The sequence below is a fragment of the Pseudonaja textilis genome, chromosome 5 (assembly GCF_049901715.1).
Source record: "Pseudonaja textilis isolate UNSWEBS1 chromosome 5, rPseTex1.2, whole genome shotgun sequence".
Lineage (NCBI taxonomy): Eukaryota > Metazoa > Chordata > Lepidosauria > Squamata > Elapidae > Pseudonaja > Pseudonaja textilis.
Window position 1 is genome coordinate 43,598,104 of NC_141994.1, and position 21,226 is coordinate 43,619,329.

At 34.8% G+C, this 21,226-nt stretch overlaps 1 protein-coding gene across 1 annotated transcript; it reads right to left on the reverse strand.

The window, feature by feature from the left end:
* Nucleotides 1–1,127: 1,127 nt before the first annotated feature.
* Nucleotides 1,128–20,571, reverse strand: LOC113434679 (sodium-coupled monocarboxylate transporter 1-like). Its single transcript, XM_026697970.2, has 15 exons — nucleotides 19,615–20,571; nucleotides 18,591–18,656; nucleotides 17,331–17,382; nucleotides 15,648–15,715; nucleotides 14,922–15,076; nucleotides 14,017–14,157; nucleotides 12,967–13,096; nucleotides 12,484–12,572; nucleotides 11,558–11,667; nucleotides 11,116–11,183; nucleotides 10,061–10,147; nucleotides 9,434–9,633; nucleotides 8,297–8,400; nucleotides 5,822–5,907; nucleotides 1,128–2,101 (listed from the first exon to the last, which is right to left on the reverse strand). Exons 1-15 carry the CDS (start codon nucleotides 19,963–19,965, stop codon nucleotides 1,988–1,990), a joined length of 1,821 nt encoding a protein of 606 aa, XP_026553755.1. The 5' UTR covers nucleotides 19,966–20,571; the 3' UTR covers nucleotides 1,128–1,987.
* Nucleotides 20,572–21,226: the final 655 nt, after the last annotated feature.

Below are 21,226 nucleotides of genomic sequence, written 5' to 3' on the forward strand. Positions count from 1 at the left end.
CCATTATAAACTGCTTGCTCAAAAATAAAAAGCCATACTGTTGAGATTAATAGTCAAGAACAGTTCTTTTTTCCAACTTTGTTTTATTTTCTAAGAAAAGATTTATTTCATAGAAGGGATATCCTGCTCCCAAAATAATTTTAAATACATTGTTCTGAAATTAATTAATTGATTTTTCATAGACAGGTCATATCCAAATATTTTTTCTCCCAAATATACAAACATGGTGTTGAGAGATAAAATTTCTCTCTCCCTCTCCCTCTCTCCTCTGTCTCTCTCTGTCTCTCTTCATCATTCCTTAAACATATTCTTATTCTTCTGGTTAGCTCACAAATCTTTAGTCTTTATTACCTACACAGATAATCAGTCTTCCAGAGATTCAGCAGGGGTGGGATGCAAATTTTTAAACTACCGGTTATGTGGACGTAGCTAGGTGGGTGTGGCCATGTGGTCATGGGACTGGGTGGGCATGAAGCTTTCTTTGCCTCCTGGGCCTCAGGGAAGCCTCATGGGAGCAAAATCAGGGCAGGGGGGCTGCGCAGCCCCCCCAGCGCCCCAATTTTGCTGCCAGGAGGCTTCCCTGAGGCCCAGTAGGCAAAAAAAAAAATGCCTAATGGGCCTCAGGGAAGTCTCCTGGGCAAAGCAGTACAACAGTAAGGGGAGGGAAAATCAGCTGTGCCGAGTGATTTAGATTAGCTAGAAAGCAAGAAATCCAGCTATTTCCTGTTTTCTAGCTAATGTAAATCGCATGGCACAGCTGATCTTTTTTGGGGGGGGGAGGGAAAAAAAGGAAATACCTTGATCTTCAGAGTGAACCGGTAGAATCCCATCCCTGACTTACAGCCATGTATCTCATTATTCCATCACACAAATGCTATCTAGTCCCAAACTCTTATTGGCAATTTCAGCCATCCACCTAAACTCCCTTTCCCAATTTTAGCCCCAAAGCTCCAATCTTTGATTTGTACCACTTTTTTTTTTCTTCAGTGTTCTGAGTCCATGGCGTACGAAGATCTGTTCTTTGGCAAAGAGAAGAAGAATGGTAGCTTTACTGCTTTCCATTTTTAAAAAAAGTTTTAAAAGTTTTAAAGATTTTAAATAAAAAGCCAACTTGAAAAGCACCAAGATGTTTGGGGTTGCAATAAAACATTTCTCTTTTAATATAAAAGGACTTATTTCTGAATAAACGTAGGATTATATTCTGATCTCTGTTGAATAACTCACATTGGACCATCTCTCACAAATTTACATCAGGATGCAAAATCAATTGAAATAAATTGTAGGGCTATTTTTTTTTAGTTTTAACCTGATAACATAAGCTCTCTTACTGCGCTGTGAAGATGTTATAAGGAAGACATTTGAAATAGGGAATTGTATATGTAACCATCAATATACCTAACCTTTCTGCAATTTTAGTACCCTGACCATAAAGGATCCAGGAGAAAAAGTTCCACATGAGATCTACACATGGGCAATAATCCATGTTACCATGCAAAAATCAGGGCGTGAAGAAATGTGTAACAGTCTGGGAGATGCTAAAAACAAATAAATGAAGCTTTTGAAAAATAAAACATAGCAGTGCAATTGTATGTATTTTTTTCTCAGAAATAAAGTTTCATTGAGTTATTTGATCTTACTCCCAAATACACACAGCCAACAACCAAAGAAATAATAAAAAATATTCATAACATAGTTTTCATTTTGCACACAGTGGTGTAACAGGCATTAATTTCCAAAATGAGCTTCACATATCTTCTGAAATCAGAATGTTGGATTTGTTATTGTTCCCATATTTTTGCAGTTACTTTTTGCATAATGTAATCTTTAGCAATGTCCCAGCCAATATAGAATGAAGTTAAAATATGAGTGGGCAAAAGTTCACGTTAGAATGAAATTTCTAACGTATTCTCATGAACAAAACTTTTAGTTGTATTCCATGTTCATACATTTGAAATAGCTTTCAACTTTAGCGAAGTATCCAACATTTTCACAAATAAGTGTCATTTCCATTTTTATTGTCTGTCGCCATTTCAATATGATTGAAGGCTGGATTGTCAGTTCCTTCATTGTTTGGTGTGCCGTTCAAAACTGTTTTATCTTCCTGAAAAACAAAATATATGTTTATAATAAATGTAATAAAGAACAATATATGTAATCATAAATGCAACAGCTTAGTAAATAGATGAGATTTTTCTTAGTGACAAAATAATAGTAATATTGGTACCAGGCAAATTATCCTGGGGAAAAGGTTTCTGGTGGAGAAGAAAAACTTATAGCTATCTGGGTATCAAACCATGTAGGGATTTAAGGATTAACAGCATGACACTGAATTGTACTCAAGAAGGGACCAATTATTAATGACTTTTTTTATAATTTCAAATCATTCAGTAACTCTTGATAAGTTATAGCAGTTATTTATTATTATTTTTTAATCCTACCTATTTTTTATATAAATAATTCAAGGTGGTGAACATACCTAATCCTCCTGCCTTCTTCTATTTTCTCCACAACAACAACCTTATGACTAATTGGATAGTCCAGCTAGCTTTCATGCCTAAGATAGGATTAGAAATCACCATCTCATGAATTCTAGGCCAGACCTTAATCACTAGACCAAACTGGTGCTCCTTATATTACAAAATTACTTAGTTCCTCAATGGTACTTTAAAAATGATCAGTGTGCCACACCTTATGAATAAGCAGTTTGGTTTAGTGGTTAAGGTACCAGGCTAGTCAGTGGAAGACCATGGGCTCTCATCCTGCCTTTGCCATGAAAGACAGTTGGGTGACCTTGGGCTAATCAGTCTCTCTCAGCCCAACTCACATCACAGTGTTGTTGCTGTGGGGATAATAGCAGGAGGAAGGTGTGTTGGATATGTTCGCTTCCCTTGAATTCCTTGTAAAAAAAATTAATAAAGGCATGAATACAAGTAAATAAAAAATAAAATGAGGTGCTCATGAGAGTTTATATTTAATCATAAACAAAACAGATTTAAAAAATAATTTACTGTTTGAGGAATTTTTATTGCTTAATAATCCCCTGAGTGATCAGATACAGTTTTGAGAAGGTTCCAGCATTCTTCTTAAATGCCCAAGTCACAGTGGCGGCCCAGGATAATATTTACCGGCTTGGGTCAATACATTAGCTGCACTTACTACTGAAAACAACATTTTCATTACATTGGCAATTGCAGGATTAGATTATTGCAATGGGTATTTCTTCTATCAGAGGGTCTTTGAAAATAGTCTGTTATTTCAGCTAAATATATCTGTTTATCTGCTGTCAAGTGTAAATAAGACAAATGGAACATCCTCATAGGCTTTCAATTTCTGTATTGAAACCAAAGCCTAGATACTGATTTTATACCAACAAAAGGTCTAAATCAGGGGTGGGTTTCTACTGATTCTGTCCACCTCTGTAGAACCGGTAGCTCTGAAGAACAGCAAATATAGAACCAGTTCTATGTCTGCGGAAGTTTTTGCCCATCCACCCACCCAGGCTCTTACCTGATCTTTATTTCCTGATTTTTCAACTTCAGCTGCCAAACGAGGCACAGCTGCAGTTAAAAAAGCAGGAAAAGAGGGCTGTTTCAAAGGCTGCTTCTCTGCAGGCAGCTGCTGCTGACGATTTACAGGCACGCGCTTGCAGTGTGCAGGGAAGCACATTATAAATCGCTGAACCTCGTAAATCCCGAACCGGTAGTTAGCCCTATCATATCCCACTCCTGGTCTAAATCCTAAATATCTCAAGAATAATCCTGCTTCTTGGTTATTATCAGGTTGGTGGAGAGATGGAGGTAGGGTGATATGGGTTTCTGTGCTGTGGATTTTTAATTTTTTAAGCAGCCCAGAGACTTTCTATGTGAGTTGAGGCAGCCATATAAATTGGTTCAATAAATAAATATATTTCAAATAAATTTTTAAACAGGGTTCTAATTAAGATATGATAAACTGAAAGCTAGCCTCTTATACAAACAAAAATGCAAGATTCCAATCTTCACCCCTTTCTTTGGTACACCATCCTTTCGGAAGTTTAGAAGGGGCAAGATTTCCAAAAGGAACTGAAAAGTCTTTCATTGAATAAAGGTATGCATAAACAATTCCCTCACTAATGTTAGCTAATGTTAGCAAATAGAAATGCTAGATTTTTCACATAGTTAATAAAAGATAACCAACAAAGAAATGTTATTTAATAATATAATTGCAAATTATTTCAGCTTTTCAGAATTAATTTTATTGTAAATAAAAATTGTATAAGCCAATCAAGGGTTTCATTTTTAAGACATAGTGCCTAAAAAGGGTTGTTTCTGACTTTTGATTGGTTTAGACAATGTTATAAAAAAGAGTTTTGTTTGTAAAAGAAAGCACTCTGCAAAAACCTCTATAGCCTAACTCATGAAGCCAGGCTTTCATCATCTAACATTTTGAGAAAGTCAGAGTCCCGTGAGTAGAATAATTTCTGGGGTGGCTTTTTAGTGCTCATATATAGCAGAGGATGTAATAAAAATTTCCACTTGCCAGAATTGTCCATCCAAGTAGTAGTATAAATATCTGGAAAATGGTGGGTATGATGTCAAAAATCAAAGCCCTGCCATTTGTGTACTTGTATGCAATGTTGATGCATGTACAAAAGAGGTAGAATTTAGATCAAGGGTCTTCAAACTTGGCATGTTTAAGACTTGTGGGCTTCAACTCCCAGAATTCCTGAGCTAACATGATTGGAGGAGGAATTCTGGGAGTTGAAGTCCACAAGTCTTAAAGCTGTCAAGTTTGAAGACCCCTGATTTAGACCATGATACCAAACCTTCCATTTTGCAGGTTTTGACCTTCCTCCTTGGACATCACTACAGTAGCAGAATCTGATAAAGGACTCTTCTGTTATATCCCTAGTGCCTTCAGCTCTATAACAAAAGCTAGTTAAGAATTAGGTACTTTTAAGATCCAGAACTTCTTAAATAGTGATTTTCTTCTTTTATGTAATATTTCATAGCCAGAAAAGTATAATAATTTAATGATCGAATTTACTTTCCAACAGGTTATAAACATATAAAATGTATTATTTATATGCTAGATTCGATACAAATTTAAACAAATTTATTAATCTACTGCTTCTTGGAACTATAAAGTTATATAAAAAAGTAACAGTGGGGTGATTATTTAAAGCTGCAGAATTTATTTTTAAAATACTGTTTCATAAAATCTGAATTATATAGCAGCTGAAATGTCTTCATAAAAACATGAAATCTTTTCTATGGTGAGATTAAAGTACATAGTTGGCTGTTCAAAAAAAATTGACCAAAATCATCTATAATATGTATATCCCTATTATACATCTCTCTCAATGTCGTTCTGACAGTGGCCAATTATTTATTCAGAAAACAGCCAAGAATAATATTGTTGGAGTAAATATTGGGGGCAAAAAAACCTGATAACAGCAAAACCACATCATAGAAATAATAATAATAATAATAATAATAATAATAATAATAATAATATAATTTTGACCTCTGCAATGGATTGTACTTCGACCTATCTTTGAAGATAATATGAAAACTTAATTTAATAAAATATAATTATTACCTGACTAATTGGGGAGAAATCTATAAAATTATGTGACTGGAGTGTATTGACAAGAGTACTATTTCTGTGCTCAATTCAAAGCACTAGTTTGTTCAAAGCACCTCAAGCACTAAATGGATTGAAGTTGGAGTATCTAATAAATGCATCTTCTGATAAAGTGTGTTTGGACCCTCTGTCATTTTGGATTTGTTTCTTTGCAATCCTTATCTGTCTGGAGTCAAATAAAATAATGTATACATACTTGTTTCAATTTACCACCTGAGAAATTACAAAAAATATCCTCTTTGGTGAGTAATAATTTTTTGTCCACAGTCTGCTTAAGTCCTCCTGAAAAACATTTATGAGGTTAGTTAAAATACATTCACACACAGTTTAGAATCTGTATAGTTAAATTATTATTTGTGCAAAATAGTAACACTAGTATTAACATGAGATGGCATGAGATAATAACTTTTTAATTTTTCTAACTTGTTTTTACTTCTGTTTTTATCTTTGTTTTTACTTATGTCTTTTTATATAATTGTATATCTTTATTTGTACACTACACAGAATCACTTCAGAGAGATGATCAGTATGTAAATTTGATAAATGAATAAACAACCAATGTTTCTTGAATTGAACAATTTATTTATTCATGATTACAAATCTATATCCTACCTATTTACTTCAGTTAAACATATCCAAATTGTGTTAAATCAATAAATCTATAAAGACATCAAGCTAATAAGAAACTTCATATAAAATAGTGCAAACATATGACAGAAGGTCTGCTTTTTGATGTAGAAGAACCATGTGAACTGGGATGTTTACATGTTTATTTATTTATTTAGATGTTTTTAAAATCCTACCTTTATTATTTTTATAAATAATTCAAAGTGGTGAATATACCTAAAACTCCTTCCTCCTCCTATTTTCCCACAACAATAACCCTGCGAGAGAGATAGAAAAAGACAGACAGATAGCGACTGGCCAAAGTCTATCAGACACTTCCTAAATCAGTCTTCTCCAACCTATGTTATACCACAGCCAGACTGGAAATTCTGGGAATAGTTCATAACACACAGAAGATGACAGGTTGGAAAAGACTCCTCCACATAGTCTAAAAAAGCAGGAATTTACAGGACAGCAATCATTCTTTAGATCAGTGGTGGGAATCAATTTTTTTTTTACTACCAGTTCTGTGGGTGTGGCCTGCTGGGTGTGGCAGCGGAAGGATACTGTAAAATCTCTAGTCAGAGGAGGTATTTGCTGGTTCTCCAAACTACTCAAAATTTCCGCTACCAATTCTCCAGAACTGGTCAGAACCTGCAGAATACCACCTCTGCTTTAGATGTTCTAGCCCTAAATTGTTTAAAGATGTAAAAATAACAAATTCAAATTGTGGCAGGAAATGAACACAATTTACAACACAGTACATTTTTATGCAGCCATCACTCGTCTGAATCAGATGTTATTCAAACAACCTCTGTGTGGGAGAGAGACTGGCTGAGCCAGTAAGAAGAGTCAAGCAGGAAATCCCTAGTGCAGGAACCCATTGGGCCATATCCCACTACTGGGCTTTATGCCGTTCAGAACTGGGTCACAGAAGTGGTGAGCGAGTGCAGGCACACATCCCCATTTGCACGAGCAGCAGGCAAGCACATATACTCACGCAGAACCATCCCTTCCCCCCATCCCTCTGGTCAGCAAAACTGGAAAAGTTGGGGAGGTCTTCCCTAGCAGACACAAGAGGATGAAGTCCAATCTCCCTTGCTATTGAACCTTATCTACTCTCACCCAGGTGCAAACCAACAGTCAGAAGATTCCTGTGTATAGGCTTTAGCAGTAGAACAGTTGAATTATTCAGTTATAGGGCTGGTGGTTTACTCCTGACACTCCTCTAGGATACATAACAATTCTATTTTGATAAGATGTTTGTGTTCTGTAATATTCATAAGTGCTTATGCCAATGAAACCATTTTTCATGCATCTGAAGTAAACTTGAATTTTTTCTGCCTGATTTGAATTTGCAAACAACTAGGTGAGGTTGTCTGCAAATTCAAATCAGGTTGATAAATTCAGACACCTAAATAAATTACAGTTTAAAATAACATGAAGATTTATCATATACCAAATTATTTGTTTGACTGTATATTAGGCTGGACACACTTTGAAAAGATTTAGAAATGCTCGTGAGCTTGTAAAAGCACTTCTCAGGTAAGTTCAGCATCTTTGTGTTACTTATTAAAGCAATCAGAGTTCCTGACTTTCAAACAAGATTGCAAAAGAAATTGTTATGCAATAAGAAATCCAATTATTCTAAATCAATGTATATTATTTTAATGAATAAGATACTTTATTTGCCCAGGCTCTGAAATATGGGCAGACTTTTATTATAAAAGAAAAAAAAACGTAAATTAAACTTTCAAGGTTTAAAAGATTAATATTATAAATAAAATATTATAAGTAAATAAAATATTTATAAATATTATAAATTAAAAAAATTAATATTATAAATAAATAAAATATTATAAATTAAAACTCAATTCCCAATGGATATTTAATGTTGGGGTTCTAAAAATCCAGGTATCGATGCAATTGCAAAGCAGAAATCTAATCTAACATCTTGCATTATAAAGTTAGATATGATTTTATGCAGAGCAGGGTTTGCATTATGTTCTTCTGGAAATAAATCTATACTTGAATAAAAGCAAAAAACAGAGGAATCATTAATTACCTGTCAAAAGGCTAGCAACTGTTCCTACACCAATTGTAATCAGAGTACCAACTGCACTTAAATACAGATAGGATAAGGAATACAAAGTATCTGCCAGGATGGGTCTAGATAGACAAAAATAGAATTTATTGATGTATTTCCACAATTCATATGAAATCTCACAATGTTATATTAAATGTAAATATTTAAAACAGTTTAGTAAAGCAGTAATGTAGTCATAATCAAAGGCTCTTGCTGTCTTCATTCATACAAAGAAAACAGTCTCATGCCCACAACAGTATTGTGTATGCACAAAGCAGGCAGAGCTTTCATTGCAGCAGCACAAAGTTCCTTTTGTCATTCTGCTTGACTTTGGCCACCCTTGTGTACATTCTTGATTACAATCACAGATTACTCAAAAGTGAGTCTAGGCTTTCAAGCTAATGAAAACCAAAGCAAAGTAGCTGCTTTTCTTCTCTGTATCTGAAGATAATACAGAGATTAAAAGCAATCACAATTAAAACATAATCCCAGATTTGTTCTAATTGTACTATCATAACCAAAGGTTTGTCTTCAGGACTTTAAAACATGATGTTTCTTGGCAGGAGATACACTATAGTGGCCAGGTTTACCTAACATATTAAACTATCATTAGTTTACTTCATTTTGACTGTGTGCAATATATTCAGTCATGCCAATGTAGTAATCATAGTTAATGGCAAATATATAATTGTGGCTTAATTAGTGAATCATGATTAAACAAATAATGGCTTAGCACAATGTGTGAATCCATCCCAACAGATATATCAATTGTTCAGTAACACCTAAAATTATGGGATTTTGCCATTTTTCTTTTGAATTTAAATATACATTTTCATATAAAATGTATATTATATGTATAAAAGTACTAGCAGAAGCAAATTAACATCACTGGACAAATCAATAGCAATGGAAATGAATAATTATCACTTTCTCTGCATGTGATCTGCAAAGTGTTAATGTACTTTGTAAACATGAACAGAAAAATGTATACTTGAGTGGGTCTCAAATCCCACTATGCAAAAAATAACATTAGTTAGCAATAAAAGACTTACTGTGCCTGGCATAATTAAATATTACATATTAAGTGGATGGTTAATAAATTTATTTGGCATATACCTCTCAGTATTTTCAATTTTGAAAGCTGGCAGCTCTGTGGAAGCCATTGCATAAATGCCTGTGCTTAGGCTGCTTGCGTTACAGCCTGCAACTGAAAGAGTTAATGGCAAGGTCCTTATTGCCAGCGGCTTATAAATCTGAGATCCAACTCCAATCCAAAGGGTAAGAACAAATCCACAGATGAGACCTATAAATGCACCCTATAAAACAAGAAATAGAATCTGAGCACATTTAAAAGAAAAGTACAGGTGTAAGAAATAAATCCCACCATAATTTCTGAACATTTTATTTTTAGTAATATAACAGATGCTACATTAGTTATTTAAGAGTGTGTAAACCACTTATCCTAACTAAAAGCAGCCACAGAACTTTTTAATATAATTTAGAATTCCAGAAAGAGAAGTATTTCCAAGTCATCCTGTTGATATTGTTTCTGAGAAAAACATTATGCCCCTACAGTATACCAAAACTAAAAGAAAGCTAAGGTTCACCAATATGCTTACAATTCACTGTGGTTTGAATTGATACATTTAATAGCTTCAAATACAAGGAGACTGGGGAATGTCTTGAATCTGAAGATGGGGCAGCAATTAAATAAATAGTACTATAAACAGAAGATTTTCTTACCATAGCGTGGACAAATGGAAAAAGGATTCCCAAGGAAAAGAGTCCTAGGAGAGGCCCACCAATCATACCAAAAATGGTCAATGCTGCCTAAGGAAAACATTAAGTTATACATTTGAAGGATTAAAATGTATAAACAATGCTAAAAAGCTTCATTTTCATTTAAACATGTTAAAATGAAAAGACAATATTTATTTATAATACGCTTATTCATTTCTATTGGAAAATATTCAAAACCAAAATAGTGATTATTTATTAGAACATTCTCTAATTGATGTCTTGCTGATATGTTGGGATTCAGAACGTTCAGCGAGCATGACTAAAACAAATATATTGTAGGTACACATTTCGGAAACTGTGATCTTCTCCAGCACATGTGTAGAATACCACATAGGCAATAGTACATTAACTTACAGATAGGAAACATTATTTATTAAGATACTGCACAATTAGTAATAGGAAAGAGTGATGAGAAGGTATAGTTAATCCTTTCCCTGCAAACGATTTCCCCACTTCAATTGCCCATGCTGAATTGGTTGGGTTCTGATTTTTCAAACTAGAGACAAATATAATTGAAAGAAACTTGCCTTGAAAAGTAGAAATTACCTATGAGGAAATTATTCCCTTCCTTTATATTTTCTCTGCCATCATTTGCCCCACTTTAAAATAGCTTTTAAAACAATAAATGCACATAAACGCAGACAGACACAAACAAAGGAAAAGGAAAGAAGAAGAAAAAGCAAAGTATTTTATGCTGACTTTTAGTTGACTTTTACTGATTTTAATTGTAAATGTCTTATTGACATGTCACATGTTTGTATTGCACTCTTACACTGCACCTATCCTGCGCTCATGCTGAATCAATTCACCGCAGGATGAAGGCCTCTTCTTCATTGAAGGTTATGGACTGTACTAGCTTACGCTATTGAGGTTTACTCAGTGCTAATACTACAATCAAAGTAAGTCCAAAGTATAAAAAAGAAGAATCCATTGAAAGGAATAAGGGTTAGGGTTTGTTTTCCAGAGAGATTTCTTAACAAAGAAATGATTAAAGATACCTGTAATAATCCTCCTAGAACTGATGCCAAAGCAGCCATAGCAATGCACACAAAACCATAAAAGAAACCTATGTGAATGATGCACACAAAGAGGTCAAATAACAGGTTTTTATTTATTTATTAGCAGTAGACAAAAGTCAGGCTGTTCTTTGTCAATAATAATAATAACAATAGCAATAACAGTAACAACAACAGTAACAATGTCAAATCCAGTCTAAACATCTGGCTGACTGTGCAACCAATCATAATAGTATGCTTTTTTCACTGTACAGACTTTTTCTTTAAGACTATAGCCATTTAGCTTATGTGTAATACTACAAAATAATAGTTAATATATTTTAAAAATAGTAATTATAAGATTTAATAAACCACTTTAAAAACAAATTAACACTATCCTCCTTAAGATAATTTAAATTTAAAATAAATATTAATATATACTTACTCATCCCCATAGAAATCCAAGAAAATTTAATTTCAGTTAATACGAAATGGGGTTTAATGAGGTCCTCTACAGTCACAGCAGCTAAAGCATTGATGCTAGAGGACACTGTACTAATGCAGATAAAGTAGAGTTCATGTAATTTCATATCATTTTAAAGGTGTATTTCATTTGCAATCAGATAGTTACTATAATACTTATTATTTCTGTTGTTAAAGTGAAACAGCTTTATAATTACAATAGTTGAAAGACATTAGTTTTTCAACTTGTTTTATCTATTACTTAGAAAAAAAGGCATAATTTAAACACTCTGCAATCTGTTCAAAGAAGTTCCTAATGAAACATTAAAGAAACCAGAAACCAACAATTACTGACCTATTATAACATATAATAAGTCATGATTAGTATATACCACAATGGATTCATGGCTTATGCTAAAAAAGCACATTTTGGTTTTGCACAATGTACCAAACCAGTGACTTTCATTTCTCTGTAAAAATTTCCTAAGTTTACTTTTCTTTTTATTTACTAATATTATAATTACTAAAAGTTATTAGTTAAAACATTTTAAGTCAAAAGGCAACAGTATTCTCATAAAATACAGTTTCTAATGTACAAATAAAGTATGTGCTCTCAGCTCACATTTAGATTAATTAATATCTGCATCACTTAAAATAATTGTATAGTCTATGCTACCTAAGCCTATATGCGGAACTGGGATGAGTGGCTGTATAGATGGTTTTAAGGGGAAAATGTATACACCTGTTTACTTGGAAATCCCATTAAAATACAACCATACATATTTGTTAAGAAGTAAGTCTTCTTGAGTTTAATGGGTATACTATTGCACTTGTTATAAGGTTGCTATTGCCATTTTACTCTATTGAAACCTCCCTCTTCTCTGCCTATTGAATTTTGAATTGACTTACCTTAAAGTTCCACTATAAGCACAAGCAACAAAAAGACCTGTCATTCCTGGGAACTCTTGTAAAATTTCCAATACCAGATAAGGCATGAGCTAAAAAATGCAAATATCACATATGTTTTATACTTTTATTTTTATGTATGTTTTCTTCTCTTACACTCTTCTGCCTCATTTACAAGGGCTAAATGTGCTAAAAGTATGTGTAAAATAATCTTTCAAATTGCATTTTTACAAGGAAGATAAATTCATAGTTCAAAATTGGCATAAAAATACAACATTAATTTAATTCCTCAATTATTCATGGCATTCTTTGGGAGACATTATCCGAAAATGTAATGTTTTTAATTCCTTAACTGTTTCCTTCAAAATGGGTTTCTTATAATTGCTCCTAGTAACTCCCTGTAATCAAATCATATGCCAATAGCAAACTGAAAACGATAGCCCTGATGTTTATTTAGCATTACTTAAGAATGTTTTAATACTAAACCTGGTCTGATGCTGCCACACATTTTGCTGTCCATGGGTCACAGTCTTTAAAAACAGAGTACATTACTAATCCACAAAACACTGCACATGTAAGAATTATCCAGAGTCCCACAAGATTTAAATAAAGAGATCTATAAGAAAACAAACAAGAGGTGTTTTTTTTTACCTTGTGTAGAAATATCATAATTTTGTAGCATTATATAAGCATTATACATTCCATGCTATTGTATCTGCATTCGTTTCCTCTTTGGCAGGAAAAGTCTTTGTTAGATAGGAATGTACTGGATTCTTTGGCTTAAAAAGTTGTGCAAATATTCCAGCAAATGTAAATAGCTACATATGTATAAAAATCACTATCTGACTTGCCAGGATTTCAAGTGGTTTTCCACACATAAATTAAAACAACTCTTCCTGGTTTTTAATTATTTTTATAAGGATTTAAAACATTGTAATATTCTTATTATTGTAAACGTACCTCAAGAGTAAGATGTTAGAAGAATATGGAGACAAATAAATATACAGTATAATGTGCATCATATTGAACAGTATGAGGTATTATTTTGGGCTAGCTTTAGGTCAGTTTGAAATTTTAAAATACAGTTGCCAAGAAGTAACAGATATAATATGTGAGAACTAATTTCCAAACAGTATGCAAATGATGCTCTTTTTAAATTGTTATCATCCTGTCAGCAGATACTTTGAACAGCAAAATTAGCTCTTTGTTTAAAACACAGATTGGACAGTTAATTTCCAATGTCTATGTCAACAGTTAATTATGCCCTTCATAAGGACATTATTTACACATACATAAATCAGTAAAATCAAAGTTCCATAACTGTTTGAAAATGTAATAATATTGGTAATAAATAATTTGATAATTGATTTTTATAGTTGTGGTTTATGCCCTTCAACAATGTCATTTTGCATTTTAAAAATGCTGTAATACATACTACCTTATAAGTATTTAGGTTGTATCATTATTGGACACTGATGTTGAGAATGCAATTTAAATGAAAATCCTTGAGCAAACAAACAGAATATGTTAACTTACAATTTTGCTTGAAATCTGTTTTTGCAGGAAAGATATCGCTGAACTTGAGACTGATTGACTGCATATATACCAAGCCAGGTAAAAGTACCACCTACAACAATTGTCCAGAATGTATGCCTTTGCAAAGGATTAGGATTGAAGCTACATTGAATAAAAATGCATTTTATAGTATTAGCTAACTGATCATATGTCCATTAAACACTGCTTTATATTTTCTTTCAATGAATATTTCACAAGCTTAATTTGAAAACCTATTAAGAATGTTAAATATTAAGTAGGGGTACTGAAAGCATGGAACACATTTTTAAAACTTATTATATAGAGGTAGTCCTCCAGATAAATAAATGTTCAAAGTTACAACAGATACCCTCAAACTACATATGACTCTGTTTTAAATTTATGATGGTTCCAGTGCCCCCGTGGATCTTTCACCCTTATGACCAACCATTGGAGTGCTGCAGCACCTGTCCACCTGTCTCCCTTCCTTCCATCTTGCCATGACATGACAATTCCTTGCAAAAATGGCAGCTGCCTTTGGAGCTTTCTGCCTTGGTCAACTGGCCATTGGGAGACTGCAAACTTCTTCTGGCACTTTCTAGTCTTCGGGTAACCAGACCCTGCATTCTAAGGTAGCAGCTTCAGGCCAAGCTTCCCAAAACCTTTCCCTTACTTTAACCCCTTCTCTCCTCCAGAAAGAGAGTTCTTCTCCTCTCCTTTATTTTTTCAATAAATAAAGTAAAAAAAAAAAGCTGGGAGGGACAGAATTGTTAATTTTCACCACCACCCCGGTGATAAAATTAAATCCCTCTGCCTTTCTATTACTGGAAATGGTTCAAAAATAACTACATAACAAATAATGTATATTTGAAAGTTTCTTCTCCAGCTGAAATAAATTAAATACTTACTCCCAGAAATGCAATCTTCCTCCATGATAGGCATCATTTATTATATTTCCAAACCCATTTTGTACTATCACACCACGTATAATCACAGATAAAAATCCAGCAATCATGACTGCAGCTTGAAAAACATCTGTCCAAATCACTGCTTTTAGACCACCCTGGATGGATAAGAAAAGACATGGATTAAAATACAAGACAACTAACTAATATTAAAAGAAATATAATAGTCATTGGAGTCTAAGACATTCAGTGCATTTCTTATCCAAGCCATACAAACATCTTTGCTTAATGCAGGTTACAAGTAGTCCTCGACTTACAACCGTTCATTTAATGACCATTCAAAGTTAAAAAGGCACAGAAAAAGTGACTTATAACACTGTTTTTCACATTTACAACTGTTGCAGCATCCTGATGGTAACATGATTAAAATTCAGATACTTGGTAGCTGTTCATAGTTGTAACATTCGCAGCCAGATTCACAACCGTGTTATTAACTTAACAACTGTAGTGATTCACTTGACAATTGCGGCAAAAAGTAAAATAAAATGGAGCAAAATTCACTTAACAAATGTCTCACTTAGCAACAGAAATGTTGGGCTTAATTGTGGTTGTAAGTTGAGGACTATCTGTACTTAAAATAATAGAAGTAAATATAATGAATTTGTTTGATTAAGTGTTTAAACTTTTAGCCAATGTTGTAGCCAATTTTCAAAATAATTGCAAACTTACCAGTGTGCAGTAGAAAGTACAGACTATTCCGGTTCCAACAACTGCACCCCATAAATCAATTCCTGTAACTAAAGAAGAAAAAGTACAAAATATTTTTTAAAAAATTAAAATAGCAGAAAATGATTAATCCAAAGCATATTAACATAATTTTAAAAATTAACTGATATGGGATTGCAATATGTTCTTGAATAGACAACTTTCCTGGAATAATGCAGATAGTCTAAATCTGTAAACAAAAGAGTGAGTCTAATAATGTTCTTGTTGCAGGATTGATTAAAAATATATGATTATTATATATGTATTATTGAAGGCTATTATAAAAAATAATGTAGAACATAAATATTTAGGTTTTTGTGAAATAATAAGAATGAAAATAATTATAACAGAAATTTGCATTGTATTACAAATATTACATACAAGATTAATTGTGAACTGATCACATATTTAAGAGAATTAATTGTACAAGTAGTTGTCAATGTACAATCATTCATTTAGTGGACTGTTCAAAGTTACAATGGCACTGAAAAAAATGATGTATGACCATGTTTCATGCGACTGTTGTGGCATCCCTATAACCATGTCATCAAAATTCAGGTGCTTGGAAAGTGGTTCATATTTATGATGTTACAGCATCCCAGAGTCATGTGATCACTTTTAGCAACCTTCTGACATACTGTGATGACCCAGAGTGTACCACAAACGTAACAAAATCCAAAACATAAATAAATGTCCTTTAATGCCTCCAACTTGGCCCCACTGTTCAATAATACTCAGTTGGAAATAAAACATACTCAAAAATAGTCTTCAAAAGAAAGCAATATAGTCCAAATTTAATGAGCAGATAGAGGTGAAATAAAAAAACCAAACAAACTACAATGATGAAGTTTCCACAATGGAACAGAAGTATTTACCAAATTCAAGGGGATAACAAGGCAGAGTTTGTTGGAAGGATGCCAACCAAGATAACTTCAGACCAAAATAAAACACACTTTGTTTCCAGTGTTTGCCAGTATGCAGATCCAAACTCTTATGCAGTTCTCACACCTGCAGCCCATGAAGAGGATCAAGTCCCTCTCCTCCCGAGTAGATCATAACTCGCCTTATCCTCTCCTCCCTGTGTGCCCTACGATAGATAGGGGATGGGCCTGGGTCCTCCTCTGACTGCTCAGCCGGCCTCTGCCCTTCCTCAGCCTCCTCCACAACCTCCGGAGCCACACTTCCACTCCCTGTCAGCTGTTCCTCCTCTCCCTCAGAGTCAGTCTCCACCAGGGGCATACACATGCAAAGTTAATGAGGAAGCCTGATTCATTTTATAACTGTGTTACCAACTATTGCAGCAATTCACTTAACAACTGTGGCAAGAAAGGTTGTAAAATGAGGCAAAATTCACTTAACAACCATCTTGCTGAGCAACAGAAATGTTGGGATCAATTGTGGTAATAAGTCGAGGATTACCTCTAATACTTTTCTAATTCATGTGAATCTTTATTCAATATTTAGAATTAATTAAACCTAAGCTATTTAAGCTAGGTAGCTTAATTTAGTTATATCACTTTTCAACATTATTGAACCTAATATTCTGATATTTCAACTTGAGTTATATAAACATGTTCAGAATCAGCAGATAGTCGAAAAATCTCCAAATTGTTCTGCATTAATTTTATTTGATTTTTTTAAAGTTACCTTGATATAAAGCTAAAGCTGGAGCATAAATGACAATTCCAGTGTAAAGTATCTGAAAAATAAATAAACAACACAAATTGCTCGTCTTGGCCTTCCAACAACTGTGGAAACAGTTCAGTACTGAATTGCACGGTGAATTAAATCCAAACAATATAAGACAGGCATGTTGATAAAAGTGATAGGTTTCAATAGCATTTACACAAAATATCAATAAAATGAGAATAGTTTTCATTTTCAAAATCAATAAATAAGAAACTATCATAATCATGATAAAATGCAGAACATTACTGTCTGGAGCATTACTGCAGGCAAAGTAACAGTAATTATTTGTAAGCCACTCAGTCACTTATACAGGGTGATTTATAGGGTGGCCTATAAATTTGATCAATTAAATAAACAGGTTATTCTAAGAATATTGTTGAGTTCCTGAACAACTAAAGATTTCAAAAGTGATCATGGTTCATTCATAGTCATAAATTATGGTTATACATTGAAAGATCTCAAGTTGATTAAAATTTGTTTTTCTTTTGTTAATCATAATTCTGAGAAATAAAATATGTTATGTGATAGTTAACTCCTGAAGTTGACAAGAAATTTACCATAGCTCATCTTCTATTGTTCAGGAAACATTCCTGGTGCGCCAGAGAATTTTTAGGATAATGAAAACTTTAGTGGAGTAGAACATGACTGAAGATACCCTTTTAGTTTTGAATCAAAGGTAAATTCCAAAGAAAGAACTAAATAGCAAATATACCACTTTACAGGTTATAAAGAAATGTGTAAATATCAGTAAAACATTTCCCTATTCAAAAGGTTTAATTCAAAATTCTTTAGCATATTTATTTAAACATCTATTGTAACTTAAATAAGCAATCAAACTCTCTTTATCATTGGGGGTGGAGATTTTTTTTACTTCGTACTTCAGTTTTGTTCCATATAAAATAATATAGTTCATAACTTCCTGTTTTTAAAAACCAACTTTATTTTACACTATTATTTACACTATATTAAACTTCTTACTTATGTAACCTGCTGCAGAGCTATTAAATAATAAAATTTAGCAAAAGCAATAACAATAGCACTTAAACTTATGTACGGCCCCATAGTGCTTTACAGCACTCTCTGGGCAGTTTATAATATGAGCACATTTCTCACAACAATCTGAGTCCTCATTTTGCCAACCTTGGAAAGATGGCATGCTGAGTCAATTTACTTTAGAAATCTCATACATTAAGAAATGAATAAAATTAATTTTCTTACCGTCAGTATAATAAAGAGTACTGTTCCACACAGGCGCAGCTGTTTATTAAACCGCATTTCTAGGTACTGTAATAAACAAATACTTTATAACATTTGTGTAACTTTGAAGAAAGAATTAACATTTTATTGAAGAATTATTAGAGTTGTCTAACTCTTCAATCTTGCTTTGATCTGTCAATCTTTGTCATTCTATAGTGTTTATATAAATATACATTCCTCGTCAAGCTTTATTATATACATAATTGTTTTGCTGATCTAATACGTTGTTGATCTAAGGTTTCGTGATGATGATTATCCAATAAGACTTGTGTGTTGAGTCACATATAATTCCATTTCGTAAAATGAAACAATCACTTCAGGCAGCAGAATCTAGGGGTCTATATGATAAGAAAACAGATTCATTTGCCAGAAGCTGTTCTCTGCTCTCTAAACTTGGGGTCTCAACCTTGGCAATTGTACTTGTGGATTACAACTCCCAGAATTCCTCAACCGACCCCTGCTCTAAACTAATGTTAGCAACTTTTAAGATGTGCAACTTTTAAGACAGGGTTCCCCAAACTTGGCAACTTTAAGACTTGTGGACTTCAACTCCCACAATTCTCCAGCCAGCATAGCTTCTTAAAGTTGCCAAGTTTGGAGACCTCTGTGGTTGGGGAATTCTAGTTGGGAATTCTAGTTGAGGTCCACACATCAGGTTGCTGAGCTTGAGAAACTACCCTTCAATTATTTTCAAGCCTGCTGGGATCACATGCTGATCGAAGATTCATCTGCAGAGTCCAAATCTCTAGGACAAGCTGAAGAGCGTTTTCAACTCCTTCTAATCTAACCTCCACCTCCTAGTTATGTAGAGTTCCGAAAACGAGTGATGGAGTGGAGAAAAAAACAATATGAGAGTAACTATTTATGGACAATTACTAGGATGTGGCTAAAACAGTAGTCTGCAGCCAAAGAGAAACGGGCGAGTACCTCTCCAGAGCGCAAGTGTGAGCGGGGGTAAGGCTAGCCGGTCGCTCTCCCTCCCTACCTCGTAAGTGCTGGTGATTTTCAGGCGGTAGAAGACGGGCAGGAAGACCTCAGCGCTTATAACCACCATCAGCGTATAGGAGATGGCGAAAAGGCTAAACATGCCCCCGAAGCGGTAGATTTCGGCGGGGGTGCCTAGTACCGTCACGGCCGACATGAAGCTGGCCGTTAAGGAGAGCGCCACGGGGAAAGCTGTCATGCTGCGGCCCCCCATCAAGAAGGCTTCGCGGGTCCTCTGGCCACCTCCCGCGAAGGCATAGTAGACCCCGATGACCGCGGACATAAGCAACATGATCCCGAAGACCACATAGTCCGAGACGGCGAACCCTCCGATTTTTCTGCAGGTGACCATTTTTCTCCGCGCGCCTCCGCTGAGCGGGCAAAGAGTCCGCTGGCGCTCTGGACCGTCTGCTTCGCTTCCTACCGGTAGCTCAGAGCGCGCTTTGACTTGTCACCAAGCCCGGCAGAACTCGACGCGCTCAGCTGAGGAGACGTCCGCTTCACCAGGAACCTTCGCTTCTCAAAACTCCATAAACTGCTGCTGTTCTCCTTCAGAACGGAGCTGCTCGTTTCTAGACGGGTTCCCCTGGCTGGCTCTCGGCCGTTTGCCACCTCGTCCTCTGCCCGGCGCCCAACAATAAGTAATACCGGCGTTGATTCCTGACGCCTTTCCCGCTTGACGTCTTTGACGCGTTTGGCAACCAAACCTAACCAAACCTTAGCGAGCTCCTCTCTAGTGCCTCGAGGAGGAGGCACTTCATGGATAGGCTCCTTTTTATCCTCGGGTTCAGTACCTAAGTAGTGTCATCATTCCGACTATCGAAAGGGGAGGGAAAGAGAGAAGAGCCCTAACCAATCCAGATCAAGAAGCCTTTCTCAACAAGTGGTGACCGAAGGGTGCGGAGTGGCATCCCTGCTCCAGCCCAGCTGCTATCTTTTCTTATTCAAGGTGTTGGATTCTTTCCTCCTGACAACACGTTGTCATGTGATGTCCTAACAACCAGGGCCCTGTCTTGCAGGTGGATTAAGTATACTGCCAGGAATCCATAGCCTCCATTCATTTATTCATTTCAATTGTCTGACTAATAACATCTTTGGTCTCAAAAGGTGTTCGGTTGTGTGTCTTTGCTATTTAATCTCTGCTGGTAAATTGATCCCTCCATTTCCTCCTCTTATACCAATGCAGGAATGAATCAGGAATAAACAAACCCTTTCCCCAGTTTCTCTAGAAGAGGTAGAATATTTGTGAATGATTCTTCATACCCAAGCTAATATTTGCAAGGCAAGGTTGATAAATTTTTATTATGATTTGGTTGGCAATATATGAGCTGATGAGGTTATAAACTATGTTAAACAGCCCACACATCATATAAATTCTGTCAATTATGGTTTACTTCATAAACAATTCTGAACAATTTTATTTTAGAATGATATATGAACTTAGCTTCAAAGTAAGCGTGATGTAGAGTTGCCTACAGTTGCATGTAGGGGTTGTTTGGTAAGCATAGGCTGCTGATGGCTGCAGATTGTCAATATACACACCTCCCAAATTCCAACTGTGAGGAGGTGCGCATCCTAGAGTATGTGCTGATTGGTTCCTGTTCTGTGCTTTG